Source organism: Ochotona curzoniae, unplaced genomic scaffold (genome assembly GCF_017591425.1).
Source record: "Ochotona curzoniae isolate NIBS_2020 unplaced genomic scaffold, NIBS_Ocur_1.0 scaffold_4701, whole genome shotgun sequence".
NCBI classification, from domain to species: Eukaryota; Metazoa; Chordata; class Mammalia; order Lagomorpha; family Ochotonidae; genus Ochotona; species Ochotona curzoniae.
The window spans coordinates 11060539-11077857 of NW_024467122.1; the positions used below are offsets into that span (position 1 = coordinate 11060539).

The 17319-nt window shown below is 36.8% G+C and overlaps 1 protein-coding gene across 16 annotated transcripts in view; it reads right to left on the minus strand.

Moving 5' to 3' along the window:
* UBE3A (ubiquitin protein ligase E3A) overlaps positions 1-17319 on the minus strand; it is a 90780-nt gene that overhangs the window by 28823 nt on the left and 44638 nt on the right. For all 16 annotated transcript variants that reach the window (XM_040968804.1, XM_040968801.1, XM_040968789.1 and 13 more), the window contains 2 exons: positions 3910-4211; positions 568-1829 (listed from right to left, as the gene is read on the minus strand). In XM_040968804.1, the coding sequence (XP_040824738.1) occupies positions 568-1829; positions 3910-4211 (1564 nt within the window). The remainder of the gene's footprint in view (positions 1-567; positions 1830-3909; positions 4212-17319) is intronic.

A 17319-nucleotide genomic window follows, 5' to 3' on the forward strand; every position in this document is an offset into this window, starting at 1 on the left:
ACCCGTGGTTGTCCCTAAGGATATTTTAGTGAGTAGAACACTGAAAACAGGCAATTCCATTTAAGGACTTTAGTGCCCTACTGACCCTCCAGACTTTTACTGACAACAGGTATCTACCTGGCACATGATCATTCATGAATAAATAAAGCTCAAAATACTGCAACTGTATATTTATAGGACAAGTTTTTGAACAGAATTTACAACGCGATGGAGAACTTAGGTACATAGTCGTATCCATACTTACTGTGTTTCCACATTTCCCTTGTAACTGTGTTATCCAACACTCTTGAATGAATAAACTTTTGGAGTTAATGGTCAAGATTCAGAAAACTCATTGCTTTTCAAAAAGCGGAGGAAATCATTGTATAAGACAAGCAATGCATAGAACATATCCATACTCTTGCAAAGCAGCAAAAGTAAAACTTAAATGATCAGAAATGCCCTTGCGTGATATATGACATTTTTATTTTAAAAGTCATGTATAAAATGAACTCACTAAATATTCACAATATTCTTATCACTGGGTTTTTTAATTAGTACTGATTTTGAACAGTTAGTCCAACTTACCCGGACAAGTGCATCATCTATGATATGGTCACGTCTGACTTTGAGTCTCAAATATGGATTCAACTGCTGTCCTTGAACTAAGCTGTAGAGAACAGTAATTCTTCGTTCACTGTACATGCGAATTCTATTGTCATAATATAATCCCAAATTCTTTGTGACAGCATTCAATATAAAAGGACATGTCATAAAAGAGAATTTGTTCTCCGTTTCTACTTTGAAAAAAGTATAATCCTTATCCATTTCTAGAACATCATTCAGTGGTTCATTAATAAACTCTTCAAAAGGAATAAGTGGCTTTCGACAATCCAGAGTTTTAACACCAAGCTCAGTCTCCAGTGGGTCCACTCGAGGACCTTTCTTGTTTCTTCTCTCCTCTCCCAAAAGTTCCTGAAGTGTCAACTCACTAGACTCAGGGATAGGCTCTTCATCATCTTCTTCATTGTGATTTGTGTCCACATCTCCTCCAACTACATTTGCATAGTAAACCATTTTCAAGCACTTGGAAGCAGCAACAATGGCATCATCATCGTTCACCAGATTTCGACTGTTAAATTCATTGCTTATGACTTTGTAAGTAATAAGTTGTTGAAATGTTTCCATCATTCTCCGAATCTGGTCTGCACTGTATTTAGACCAAAGTCTAATCAGCTTTCCTTGGGCTGCAAGGGGTAGCTTGCTCATTGCTTTGCAAAATAATGGCAAAGCCATTTCCAGATATTCAGGACTGTGGAGATTTCTATTCTCCATTACAATAATAAACAAATTCAGATAATTAGGATCTCGGGAGTATACATTGTGATATGTCAAATCACATTCTACGTTAGGTGACAAATATACAAGTGCATTGAGAAAGGCAGTTTCTATTTTTTCATTAGAGAGCAATCTGGTATACACCCTTCTAATAGCATCAATATCCACAGACACATCCTCGGGGCCTAACTTTTGTATATTATTGTCTCCCTGTGAACTCTCACTGATCCTTGATGATGATGCCTCTGAATCTTCTTCCATAGCAGCAGCAGCAGCAACAGCAGCAGAACACGCAGCTTTTTCCTTTTCATCTTCATCCTTATCTTCATCTTTTCCTTGAAGAGATTTCAGTTCTTCCTTTGTGTGTTGTTTGACTTTACGAAAACTCTGGACCAATGCCTCAGCATTTGAAAAAACTCTTCCAATGACACGGATTAAAGGTGAATAATCCTCTCTCTCTCTACATAACTCAAGAATTTCATATACCAGGTCTTCAGTCAAGTAAGTCACATCTACAAAACAGAAGGGAACAAAGCAACTTATTTTCATATTACATCTGTTTACTCTGTCAGTGTCAGTTGTGGCAAAAACTCAAATATTTTAAACTCAAGCAGAATTCTAGCAAAAATATATGTTTACCCTTTTTTTCCCCAAACACTAACAATATCAACAACCTATTTTTTAAAAATTATTTCAACAATATGTAACTTTAAAAAAAAACGGAATTTATTTTTATTGGAAAGACAGAGTTTACAGAGAGGAGGACAGAGAAAAACTTCTCTTCTTCTGCTTCATTGCCCAAAAGGTCACAACAGCCAGAGATGAGCCAATCCAAAGTTAGAAACAACTAGTGGGTCAGCCACATATACTGGAAGCCCAGTGCTGCTTTCCCGGGCCACCAGCAGGGAGCTGGGTCAGAAGTGAAGCAGCCAGGACACAAACTGGTACCCAAGGGGGATGCCAAGCATTTGAAGGTGGAGGATTAGCCAGTTGAGCCATCCTGCCAGACTCAGACAATACGTGACTTTAACAGCCCCAAATAGTTCAAATTTTCTTCACAATCGAGATCTGTCAAAATGTAGTCATATAATACAAAAATGCATGTGTTCACTAACCATAATGCCTTTTACCCACCCATAAAGCAGGTACACTACTAGTCTCCTGAGAATTCTGACTTTTTCACTTTTGCTCTACTTAAAACACTACAAATGCAAGTTTTAGAAAAAAAAAAAAAAAAGACTTTCTTCAGCATATTCCTAGAAACTTTTGTCCTTTTCTATGTTCTGGTCATGTTGTATCTGAGTGGCAGGTTTGAGACTGGACTTGGCTCCCAATCCAGCTCCATACCAGAGTCCACTGTGGGAGACAGCAGGGTAGATGGCTTAGACTTCTGTGCCACCCATGCCAAAGCCCTACATTGCGTTTTCGAATCCCAGTTCTTTCTTCTGTGTCCATTTCAAGTATTTGAAAGTGAACAAGAGAATAAGACCATCTGTATTCAAATTCATTTTCTTTCGTTCTCTTTCAAACAAATAATAATAATAATAATAATAATAATAATAATGAAATGGTTCTTCTTGGGTTTTCCAAGTTCATCCCCGGGAGGCTATTTTGTAGATAAAAAGAATGTATAATTTTTCATAATCTCTGAAGTTGAAATTGTTTTCATAATCTCTGAAGATAGAAATAAGGATAGAAAAAAATCAGCGCAGTAAATCATAGTCTATGAGCAAATAAAAACAAACTGGGAAGAAGGTAACTTATGAGCAAACAGGTAAGAGGGCCTAGTTGTCACCAAAGTTGGTTTCCTCTTCTTTCTGGGCACAGAGCTGCAGCATATTTCCTAATTTCTCCAACTTTTTGAAGCCAAAGCTTTCCCATTTCTGGTTAATAAAGCAAAAGTATTTCATGTTGGAAGAAAAAAAAAATGAATGAAATACTTTGTTTACTACATATCTAGACTGGGGAGGGCAACGAGATCCCACCTGGTTAAGCCTCTGCCTGGGCTGTCCACACCCTATACGGAGTTCCTGGGACCTCACCTATTTTCAACCCAGCTTCTTGCTAAAACACCTAGAACACAGCACCAGTTAATGGCCTAATTATCTGGGCTCCTATCCCCCATGTGGCAGACCCAGACGAGTCTCTAGGCTCCTGTCTTCAGCCTGGCATAGCTTTGACCATTCAGGCATTAAAGAGTAAACCAGTGAAACAAATATCACTTTTCCATTGCCTCACTCTCTGTCACTCTGCTTTTCAAACAAAAGTCAAAAAATAAAACAACAAAAACCCTTTATTACCCTGTTAATACTCATTACTTTCACTGTGATTACTTTCACTGTGAGGGGGAGATTGGAGTTTAGGATAAGGGGGCAGCTTTAAACATTTTGCAATCCATACAAGGGTCTTTTTATAATGTATATTTTCTGTGAACTTTCTAAAGACTATTTTATTTCTCTTAACACCGTAAATTGATTTCGCTCCACTGTGATATCTTAATGTCACCCAATAAGCTGCAAAACAGAGCTCATACATTTAAATCTCAACATCCTTTTCAGTCAATAATTCTAAATTAAAAATTAAGCATCTTACCTTTAAAATCAATCCGAGGTCCTTTTCCTTCCTTCTTGTTCATCTTTATCTCAGAGTTGTTCGGGGCACCTTTCGAGTTCTCCAGGTAAGCCGAGCTTGCTCCTTTCTTGGAGGGATGAGGATCACAGAGTTTTGCATTAATCTTATAAAGCTCGAGGGCTTTAATAGCTGCTGCATTGTTATCCATACGATGAAACGTTGGACAGGAAGCACAAAACTCATTCGTGCAGGCCTCATTTCCACAGCCCTCAGTTAACTGATGGTAGTAGCGTTCTATTAGATGCTTTGCAGCTGCTCGCTTCCTGTACCAACATTTAAACAGTAAGCATAATCGTTAGTATGGCTCTCAGGCACAAAGCTCAATATATCAAGTAAAAAGTTAGTAAAACATATAAATGTGCATATCACCTAAAAACTAAAAACATAAAGGTAAGGGCCTATTAAAAGCATCAATCTAGTTTTTAATCTAACCACAATTTTTTCAGTGATTCATGAATATGATTATTTAAAACAGAGCTTTTATCCACATAAAAAAATTTCCCAATCAGTAACCCTACAGGAAGTGTCAAAGCAGTTCTACAAATGCAATGTTTAGTCTAGAGTTGGTGCTTTCTTGAGAAAGTAAAACACAGGATCATAAACCCAAAAATGTCACTAAACCTCATTAATTTCTTCTTGTAGGAAGAAATATTTTAAATTCCCTTTGAGCAAAATCTAATACTACTTTTACTTTGTGAATCTGAGGCATATACATATATCAAGGTTCCATTCCCCTTCCCACCCCACAAAATCTACTGGGAATACTAGTGAGGGGATTATTTCATCAAATTATTCAAATCAAATTCTATTAACTGATGATATCACCACACTTTAAGCAGTCTACTAAATCTAGAAAAACAATTCATAGCTTTTCTGCTTGGGTCAAAATTCACAAACACTGGAATAAAAACTGCTAAGAATTAAATTTGTAAAACAAACAAAAAAATTCACCTAATTCTCTGAATGTTTCTTCAATTATCTTACTAACATGTAAAATAATAAATGGTCAATACCACAAGAGCTTACTTCTTCTTAATCATAAACTAAGCAAGATGGTAAAGGAGTAGATAAAGGATCAAAATAAGTCTAGTTTTACCTCAAAAGTAGGAATCCAACTAAACCACCAGGGTAGACAACAAAGAGTGATCATTTAAACACATTCAAGCCATTCTGGTGCTTCTAGTTTGAAATATTCCATGCAAATGTACCACTCATGCATGCAAATAGAAGGGAAAGAAAACACAAAGCACACATAAAAACTGCATCAACAGGACCTAAGAGGCAGTACTGTATGCAGCTATAAAGAATCCCACCTTTGCAAGTGTTAAGAATTATTATTCCAGATAGATAGAAGTGAAATGCAGGATCTAAAACATTTAAAATATATATTGCTATACTGCTATCTAGGAAATAATGGGGAAGATATTTCCCTAATCAAACATAAAATGAGTACTTCTTCTCTGGAAGTAAATGATGAACATACACCAAAAATCATAAAAATGAAAGCCAGAGTTGTGCCATGACAGGTTAATCAATACCTGCATCTCTTGCATCCCCCATGAATGCCATTTTGAGCCCCACCCACCCCACTTCCAACCTTACTCCTAGCTAACACATCTGGAAAAGCAGTAGAAGGAAGATGGCCCAAATCCTTTGGCCCAGGCACCCATGTGGGAGACCCAGATCAGACCTCTGGCTTGGGCCTACTGTAGCCTTGAATACTGTGGCTATCTGGGAAATCAATCAGTGGGAAGGAAGATTGGTGATTTCTCCCCACAGCTTCATCCCTTCCTACTCCATTTCTGTAACTCTGCCTTTAATAAATAAATCTTCAAAATAGTCAGAAATATACATATCACCTTAATCATTGAACAATAAGAAATAATAAGATCTACATTTGGCAAACAAAAGTCTTCCTGACATATCGCTGACAAAAGTCACAAAGTAGAAGGTTTTTACTTCAAAGCTGTGATTTTTAAAAACCCTTTTTAGTATTTTTCTATGATTTGCACATTAGTACTGTACCAAAGATTAACATAAACAAGGGGAAAGGGCCGTGGCCCAGAAGACATAGAGGCCATTGAGTCCTGGAAGTGATTTCCAGCCCAACCCCAAGCTTATGGCTTGGGAAAGCAGCAGAGGAGTCCAAAACTTGGGAACCTGCACCCACTTGATAGACCCAGGAGGAAAAAAATTACTGGCTCCTTTCAGATAGCTCAGTTCCAGTGGTTATGGCCATTTGGGGAGTGAACCAGTGGTTGGAAGACTTCTCTGTCTCTCCTTCTCTCTCTGTAAAACCTGCTTTTCTCATAAAAACATTTTGAAAAATGAAATTAAATGGTAACAGACTCCATATAAGAATAATAATGGTTTGGAAAAACACATGTGCTGTTTAGAATACTGCCTGTTACATACTAAGCACTATGCCAAGTGCTAACTGCTATTATTGTTGCGTCATCCTCACAAATTGGCAATATTAACTCTCATTTGGGCGATGCTCAGAGGAAATAGCATACCTACTAACAGATCTGGATCCAGCTTTTAATTCTATCACAGAGATTTAAGAATAGCTCCTCGAACTAGTATGCTTCTATCCCCAGTTTACAAACAGCATCCGCACCGACGATGACAAGGCATGCACAAATGTTCATGTTCTTCTTAAAAACAACCTTATTATCCCAGTAACATTATGAATTATCTAATTGTAACCACAACCCCATTTAATTGAAATATACAGAAACATGAAATTCAGAGCACATAAAAAACCTCTAATTTGGAAGCTTCTAATGTTCTGGTAATAAGAAATACTAATAATGTTTTGGTAACTTTCCTGTCCAAAACTAATTCCTGTGAGGAAGTTGCCAAATCTCATCCAGCATCTGTATTTTAGTAGCTCAGAAATATCTTCTTCAATGGTTGAAAATAATTTGATAAAGGAACATTTTTTTCAAATGTGGGAAGAACATGAAATTCAAGTTTCAATACCTATAAAGTTAACACATACTGAAACGTTATTTTCCTACTGTCTATGGATGTCCTGTTTTCTATTAAAACAACAGAAATGCATATTTTTAACAGACTACTCACGGTACAAAGTATGAAATAAATATCTGCTGGTCTTTCTCCAAAAACTGTTTAACTGTTAATTTACGGTGAATCCTCTCTACTTTACAGTGACCCTTCCGTCTAATAACCTGGATTCTGCTTCTCTTTCTCCTCTTAATCAAATAAATGCAATAAAAATGCATACCCTTTCCCCATTATTATATATATACATATACATATATATATATGCAGAGAGAAGACAAAGAAAGGAAAATAAAAAATAAGAAAATCCAGACTCTTCTTAATGCAAAAAAGTACCATCTGATTTTTTTTTAAATTAAGAATGCCTTGCTTATCTAGTAAGTAAAGTCAAGAGAAATTTTTCTAGAAAAAAGTTCAAAAAGGTACTAAAAACTATTTGACTCAAACAATATTTTCGATTTGATTTCTAGTTAGTAAAATATTCCTACAAATGAAAGTTCTACAGAAGAACCTTACGTGTAATCCATGGCTTACTGAATTAAACTTAACAGCAATCTGTCTATTATAAAACAGTTTCACCGTAGAGGTAAATATACTGAATCACTGTGTGATTTTGAAATGCACTTGAAAAACCCAGGGTAGACTAGTGACAGAAACAAGGATATACAAGAAAGCAACAATATCCTTCTAGGTGGCAGGGCAAAAGGTGTGTAAACCATAAAAAAAAAATTCTTCTAACTATAAATGCTGGGGGTAAAACTGTTACCATATTTTAACTTTGTAAAAAGCATGTAATTTGGAAGCAGAAAAAGAGAAATATCTGCATAATCAATGACACTTAATACCATGTTTGCCGATTTTTAACTGCTTTTTGGACAGTCCTACACTTTCCAAAAAACTACAAACACAAATAGCTATGACTGACCATATATGTAATGGCAACTTAACAGTGTGTCAAGGAAACACACATTTGGAAAACATACACATAATGTTCCCATATACATGGCAAGCAATGGAGTCAGAATGGCAGCATAAGTAACCATAAAAATTATCTGGAATAGAAGCAATTAAAACAAGTACTAAGATGTTGAAGCCTAAGAAAACAGCAGCTATCAGGAAGTGAAGACATGACAATGAATTTAACTGGAATAAAAACTTAACAGTAATGATAAAACAGGGGTGAAAATAAGGAAGGGAGAGAGAGATCTTTGAATGCAGGGAGAGGCAGTGACATCAGGTACTTAGGTCCCTGCAAAGCAGAAGGATGGTAGAAACAGGCAGTTCTGGACTCCTTGTTTTCAACTTGGGTTAGATCCAGCTGCAGAGGCCTTTGGGGAGTGAATCAGAAGATAGAAGATTGCTAATACTGAATATTTTAAATAAATGAAAATTCTAAAAGACTATAACCGATAAAATGAAGAGATGGTTCTGTGACATGACCACCCTCCAAAAATGACTAGCTCAAATTAGTTTACTAAAATAAAAAAATTAACTCAATGTAGCCAGTTGATCTAGCAGTTAGGACTCGTGTTAAGATGTGCATGTCTCATATGGCAGTAAGTAGATTTGATCACCACCTCCAGCCTGTTGTTGGGTTTTTTTTTAAGATTTATATTTATTCATTTGAAAGACAAAAAATGAGGAGGGAAAGAGGAGAAAACAGAGAAGTCCTCAAACCACCAGTTCATTCCTCAAATGGCTGTAATGGCAAAAGCTAGGCCAGCCCAAAGCCAGGGGCTTCCCTTGGTTCTCCCATGTGAATGCAGAAGCGGAAGCACGTGAGCCATCCTCCAACTGCTTTTCCATTAGCAGGGAGCTGGCTCAGAACTAGAACAGCCAGGACTCAGACTGGCACCTACATGGAATGCTGGCAATACAGTCATGGCTGTAACGACTACACAAAAATGCTGGCCCTAGCTATGGTCTTGATTCCAGCTTTATGCTAGGATCCTTGGGGACAAAGGTGAGGGCTCACATACGTGGGACCTGAAATCAGTTTCTGTCTCATGATTCAGCTCCTCAGTCACTGTAGGCATTCAGGAAGTGGACCAGCGAATGGAAGCTGTCTCTCTGCATCTTGAATAAATAAACAAAAATTAAATAGACCCCTATACAGTCAATGATGCAGAGCCAACTAAGTGATACCACAGAAATACAAAAGATTAAAGAGTAAGAGCAAATACATCCCAACATACATAGTAAGAAACGGAAGAGTTCTTGGACACATACACATTAGTAAGATGCAATGTTAAACTTAGACAGTGTGACCTCCAACAAAAGATTAAATCAGCACCAAAAACAAAGTCAAGGATGAGACTGCTTTACTAACTTCTTTTTCCAGAGTTTGAAAACTTAACACCAACCCATTTAAAATGATTTCAAAGAATTGTAGAGGAAAAGTTTTCTGTACTCAATTCTATGAGGCTAGCATGAATACAATACCAAAATAACAAAACAAAAGCTACAGTTAGTATTTTTAATGAACACAGATCCAATAATCTTCTGCAGAAACTAACAAATGAATCCATCAACAAATTAAAAAGATCATGAATCAGGATGAATAAGGATTCATCACAGGGCGTCAACATATACAAACCAATAAATGTGTATGAACAGAACAAATGGGAAAACCTCATGATCACCTCAATAGATTCAGGTATGCATCCGTTAATATTCAATATCATTTCAAGGTAAAAAAAAAATTTTGAACAAATTAGGTACAGAAGGAGCATAACTCAACATAATAAAGGTCCTACCTGGCAAGTCAGCAACAACACAGAAAAAATGGAAGACTTACCCAAAACAGTCCAAAGATAAGGATACCCACATCTACCAATTTTCCCCTATGTAAAATCTAAGTCCTAAGCACAGGCATTTAGAGAAGATAAAGAAATAAGAGGGCATCCAAATTAGAAAGAAGAAAAGTCAAATTGTAACTATTTATAGTTATTAAAACCAAAGACTCCGCCAAACACTAGTAGAACTGCTAAATAAATTAAACAAAATTGCAGCTACAAAAATCAATGTAACAAAACAGCATTACAAGTCAACAGAGCATTAGCTGAAAGAGAAACCAAGAGAGCAATCCCATTTACAATAGCTACCAAAAGAGAGAGAGAATAAAATACAGAAAATGAAATTAGCCAAAGAAGTCAAAGACCACTAGATTGATTTTTGAAAACACAAACGAAACACCGTGAAGGGAATACAAGAAAGAGGAAAAGACCCTGTGTGCATGGACTATAAAAATCATCCATGTTTCAACATCCATACTCTTCAAAGAGATGTACACAACCAATCCCTATGAAAATGCCAATGACATTTTTCATAGAACTTTAGTTTATGTGTTGCCCAAGTGAGCACTTCATACAACTTTAAAATCGTAACATTCATATGAAAGAAAAAAAAAGTAAAAAGCCAAGCTTGAATAGATACATAAGGCAGGAAGTATCACATCCTGTGACATAAAAATATATAATGCAAAACTACAGTAATTGAAACAGCATGGTACTGGTATAAAAACAAACAGGTCAACAGAAGAATAGAATAAAATATTACATAAAAGACACACATTAATAATCAGTGGAGCATCAACATAGTGGCTGAGTACCCACTTTTTTTTTTTTAAATGAATGATGCTGCGAAAATTGGCTATCTACAAGTAGAAAAATCACACCAGACCACTATCATTCACCATCTACAAACACCAACTCAAAATATCTTCGAGACCTGAGGCCAACATTGTGGTGCACAGGGATAAGCAATTATTTACTAGACCACACACTATCCCACACTAGAGTATAGATTCTATTCCCACTGCCCTACCAGTCGTCGAACCCCCACTATGTGCCTGGAAACGCAGAAACAGCACCTATGCTTGGGCCCCTTCTCCCTCTAGGGGAAACCAGGTTGAGTTCCAGGTTCCCGGTTTCTGTTTAGCCCAGGTATGTGAGGAGTGAACCAGCAGACAGAAGCTATTTCTCTCCAGCCTTACCTCTTTCAAATAAATCTTTTCAAGATAAAAATAAAATGACCTAAATGTAAAATCAGAAACGATGAATTCACTAGAAAATAGCAGAAACACTTCAGGCTGAGGGCACAAGTACAGTTTTGGGATCAGTCACCAAAGGCACAGGAAACTAAAGTAAAAACAGGTAACAGGTATTAAATAAAAACTTAAAACCTCACGGCAAGAAATAAATAACAATGAAAAAAGCAACAAACGGGAGAAATATGTGCAAACTGTACATCTGACAAGCAGTCAACAGATTACAATGGGATACTACAAAAAACTCATGAAAGTACAATTAAAAGGTAACCTTACTTTGTTAAACTTTTCTAATAAGTATTTTTAAGAACCCTTTAAAGATCTGCTCGCATGCTGATTTCAGATTTTCTTACAACAAAGCAACTTACATTTTAATTCAATTTCCCAAAAGCTTTTAAGTACCACTGAACTGCAAGAGCTGAAAGAAATCAATAAAGCAAACAAACCAAATGATCCAATTGAAAACAGGGAACAATCCTAAAAATTTTTTCTAAGAAAGTCAAGCAAATGAGCAGTTATATGAAAAAGTCACATCATCACTAGTCATCAATGAAAAGCAAAACCAAAGATAGCACTTTATTCATTTAGGATGCTTGCCTTGGAGAAAACGGAACACCTACACATTGCTGCACAAAAGTAAATTAATCACAGCAACTGTACAAACAGTGGGGAGGTTACCCAAAAAATTAACTACCATTTAACAGTCAAGACTGAATCTATTATTGAAGGGAATGAAAATGGTCTGTCAAAAATATATCTGTATTCTCATCTATTTACAGCACAATAGCAAGAAAAAAAAAGGAAGTAATTCTATACAGTCTTTACAAAGATGTGGGACAGCATATTTCTGAGCCATCCTGTCCTCTGTGACAACAGGAATAGAATAAAATTATGCTAAGTGCAATACACTAAAACCAGAAAGACAGGAAGACAAGCAATGCATGGCATCCTACTATGACATATGATAGCATAACTCTAATAAGGTGAAGAATGTAATGGTGACGATCACAGGGTGGGAAGAGTTGAGAAAAGAAGGGAGTGTCTGATTAATAGGCACGAAGTCACAGATAGAAGAAACTGATAGCGCACACCATGGTGAACATAGAAAGTAACACGCAATTTACAAAAGTGTTGATTAAATCACAAGGAAGTGATGTCTTGGACATGTATATATTGCTACTTAGATCTGAATATTATACAATGTATAAATATATCGTAACATTACAATGTACCTATAAATATAAAAATTTGATTTACTTCTTAAAGTTCCAGATGCTTCTTATTCAATACAAACAAAAATAGTTCAATATATACAAGCTATAACAACCATTCATGATACAAAAAACTAGGAAGATCAAAAATTGCTTAGATATACAAAAGCCAAATACAAAAAGCACAACATATATATGATCAAAAAAAAAAAAAAAGCTTTCTTTCTAAGATTATGGACAGGACAATTTTAAACACAGAACTGAAAAACAGCCAAGGATATGAAGCAAGAATTAGGAAAACAAGGTATGTAAATAGAAAAACGGAAAATCAAATTTGTTTCTGGCAGCAAATGACAAGATCTTAGCATGAAGTGTGGAAGATCCTTCATATCACACACACAGTGAAAACTCATGAACCAGTTAAGTTGAAGGAAACAAGATCAACATTTAAAACCCAGCTGCATTTCTAAACACTAACAAAACTACTGTGAAAAGAAATCTGAAGAAACTCATTTTTAAGCACATGTTTAACATATATTCAACGAATAAAATACTTTCCAATAAACTAGGGAGGCGAAAGGCATACACAGCAGAAATAAACACAAACACAAACAAAGAATTTTTAACTTTAGGAATTCAAAGAAGTAATGCTAAGAACCCAATAATATCGGGAGTGATTTACAAGTTCAATGCAGACCGTATCAAAATTCCTAGGGCACTGCTTTAAACAGAAAAAAAAACACACTAAAATTCAACTGAAATACTGTACAAATATGTGAAAATTAAACAAGGTTGTGAATGAGCAATGAGTCAAACAAGAAAATCAAAAGAAAATCTTCTTAAAACAAAGTAAACCAAAACATAAGTGACACAGCAAAGGCAGTACCAAGGACAAAGGTCACAGGCCCTACATCAAACAAATAGAAAGGCCTCAAACAAATCAAAACTACAGCTCACTAAACTAGAAAAACATTAACAAACCTAACAAATTAAGACAAACAACCAAGATCAGATCAGAATTCAACAAAATTGAAAATTAAAAAAAAAAAACACAAAATTGGTCAAAAGTTACTTAAAAGAAAACAAAAATGATAAACATTAGCAAGACTAAGAAATGAAAGAATACTTGAAAATCAGAGATGAAAACACAGTCATTATAACTGATCCCACAAAAATTATAAAACTCATTAGGGACTATGGACTGTACCAACAAATTGGAAAAGCTGAAAGAAATGGATAGGGCCAGGTGTAATAGTGTAGTGGTTAAAGTCCTTGCCTTGCACGCGCCAGGATCCCATATGGGCACTGGTTCTAATCCCGGCAGCTCCACTTCCCATCCAGCTCCCTGCTTGTAGCCTGGGAAGGCAGTCAAGGACGGCCCAAAGCCTTGGATCCTGCACCTGCGTGGGAGACCTGGAAGAAGCTCCTGGCTCCTGGCTTCAGAATGGCACAGCACCGGCAGTTGCGGCCACTTGGGGAGTGAATCACTGGATGGAGTATCTTCTTCTCTGTCTCCCCTCTCTGAATATCTATCTTTGCAATTAAAAAAAAAAATAAATAAATCTTTTAAAAATGTATATAAAAAAGGGAATGGATAAACTCCTTTAACTTATCACCTAACCAGAGTGATTCATAAAGAAGTAAAAAACCGGGCCCAGTGCAGTAGCCTACCAGCTAAAGACCTCGCCTTAAACGCACCGGGATCCCATTTAGGCAACTGCTCCAATCCTGGCAGCCCCACTTCCCATCCAGCTCTCTGACTGGGGCCTGGAAAAGCAATTGAGGACAACCTAATGCCTTGAGACCCTGCACCTGTGTGGGAGACCTGGAAGAAGTTCCTGGCTCCTGGCTTCAGATCGGCTCAGCTCCAGCTGTTGCGGTCACTTGGGGAATGATTCATTGGATGGAGGAACTTCTCTGTCTCTCCTCCTCTCTGTACATCTGACTTTGCAACAAAAATAAACCTTTTTTAAAAAAAATTAGAACCAGGTGAATAAATATCGATATAAATAGGGGCTTCCGTGAAAACTATAGCTAAAATTATACTAAATGAGTCAAGTTTGGATTTGCTTCATGAAATCTACAAGACAATCCAACTTCCTGCTAATGTGCTCGAGGAAGCAGTGAAGCATGACCCAAACACTTGCAGCCCTGCCACCCAAAAGGGAGACCTGACAGAGTTCAAACTTCCTGGCTGCGATACGGCTTTTGTGACTGTCCAGGGAGTAAACCAATGCATGAAACACCTCCTTCCACCCCTCATACTATCACTCTGCCTTTAAAATAAATAAATCATAAAAAGAAAAAGAAAAAAAATGCAGCAATCCCACTCACTATAGCAACTACATTAAAGGAAATAAGGCCATTCTTTCAAAAAGATGCCTTCACAGTCACATTTATTACTGTAGCATTCACAATAGCCAACATACAAGAGACAGATTCAGAAAATGTGTATATGCAAGATGGAGTATGATTTAGCCATAAATCATATTTGCAGGAAAATGTACAGACATTAAGTTAGGCAAAAATCTGCAGCACAGAAAGACAAACACATCATCATAAAATGATAAGACGGAGGAAAAAGGAATATAAAACAGGATGGTTAATGGGTGCAATTGAGGAGAAAAAGTACCTTTTAATGTTTCATATCACAAGTAACCATGGTTGACAAGAAGTACTTATATGCCTCAAAGTAGCTACTGTAAGATTATAAAAGTTCCCAATCCCAAGAAACAATGAACACATGTTGATAACCTCAGTCTAATCACTATACATTTACATGTTTCAGTGTCAAAACATATCCTATAGGTTATATATCAAAAAGTTGGTGGAAATTTGATTAAGTTATCAACGTAAAGAAATTCTGAAAATCCTGCATCTGAGGGGGGATCCTTCAAAAGGCTCATGGAAATGCACACTATGAAAAAAAAACTAAACAAGTATTTCAAATTTTCTTACATAAAACGTTGAACCTTTTAAAAGTTTATTTCAAAAGCATAGAGAGGCCACCACAGTGGTACAGCACCTTAAGCCTCTGCCTGTGGCACTGGCACCCCATTTGGGTTCCACTTTATGCCCACATCTAATCCAGCTCCCTACGGGCAGCCTGGGAAACAGTGGAGGGTGGCCTGAATCCTTGGGTCCCTGCACTCACAGAGGAGTCTTGAAGGAACTCCTGGCTCCAGGTCAGTGGCCATTCTAGGAGTGAAACAACAGATAGAATTTCTCTCTCTCTCTTCTAACTCTGCTTTTCCAATTTAACAAAAAAACTATTTTTTTAAAGCAGAGAGACTGACCTCTATTTCCCAAAATGACTGTAACAATCAGACCTATTGGTTTACATCCTCACCAGCATCTGATGTCAGTTTTCTGAATTTTGACATCAGTGCTGGTGAAACTCAACAAAAAAAACAAACAAACAAAAAAAAAAAACAAGGAAAAGAAAAAGAAAAATGGTAGTGGCATTTAAGTCCACTCAGAGAGAAACCCTTTAATTTAAGGCCTGCTGAAGAGTGCAGACTAATCATATCTTCTGTAGTTACTTTCTGTTAACTAGGGACACAGGGCTTGCATATCCCAGGTTCACAAATGTCTGTGGATCCCTTTCTCAGATTGTTGAATTTCCATTCAATGCCAAAGGCTATGTTCCCACATCTTCATTCTTACTCTGAGAAGTTGCTCTCTTCTTTACACAGGCCAGCAACATAGGTAATCTAATCATGCAAGGTATGCGCCAAGATCAGACCATACACCCACAGGTTCTGTTCCCTTTGACTAGAAATACTGATGTATGGAGGCCACAGCTGGTACCCTGTCCTGGTCCAACGGGTCCCAGGGAGGTCTACAGTTACCCAGGATACCCGTGCCCTAGCTTGCCCCAGCCCCAGCTTTCTCTCTCACATTGACAGGTGCAGGACTGACCATTTCTTACAAAACTAAATGCAACTGCTTTTATAAAACCCAATAATCACAATCTTCAGTATTAACCCAAGGGAGGTAAAAACTAAGTCTATGCATGAACCTACACATAGATGTTCATTAAGTTTTATCCTAACTGCCCAATCTGCAAAAAACAACAAGGTCTCTTTCTCTAAGTGAATGGATAAATAAACTGATTTTTATCTCCAGAAAGTGAAATATTTAAGCACTAAAAGGAGAGGTTCACTAAAAGTGAACCACTTTTAACTAGCTGATTTTCCAGAGCTTGGCATGAAGACTTTATGGAAATATCTAACTTTGGACTCTGAAGACACTATTTCCCGGTCTTCTCATTTCTCACTGGTCATTTTCAGAATTCTCTTCCAAATCTAGAATTATCTGTACTCCCCAAGGATCTGCCATTAGACACTTGAAACTATTTTCTACACGCTGATCAAACTCTGCTTGAGACTCTGGTGCAATTCCAGCTCCTCAAGCTATGTCACATCAGCTCCTCAAGAAAGTTAATGCTTAAAGGAGATGATGTTTCTATCTCCTTTAAGTGAGATGATGTTTCTATCTCAAGGATGACAGCATAGATATAACAATATGGCAGATGAATCACACAGAGAAGATGGTATTTTGGGACATCTACAGGCGGTTTAAGAGCTTGAAACTTAAAATAAAAATTAAAGAAATATGAAATGGAAAGGCAGAGAGACGCTAGATCACTGAAGACCTCATAGCCTGGAACAGAGAATTTTGATTTTACCTCATAGGTAAGTAATTTAATAAAAACTAATGACCTAACCATAAGCATAACACTTCTACCTTGCCAATAACTTTATAAAAACCACAATTCAATAGGTAAGAAATGATGCAGTTAGTCACCAAAGGCATTAAAGCAGGTAAGTGATCAAGCTTTCTTTTCAATACTTGCATTTACTAAATTGCGGAGCAAAAGTGGTCAAAACCAGAAGCAGGCAATAGGGCAAAGTAGTGACACAACTGAAATGTTAAACAGTGTGAGCATACAATCGACAACATTTTGAGATTCATATGTACTGTCATTTAATCGTTATAATTCCCATAAGAGATGGTAGCTACATATGGGGGGGAAAAAACTTAATCAGAAAGTTCCAGTTTCAATTAATGTGGAATAACACC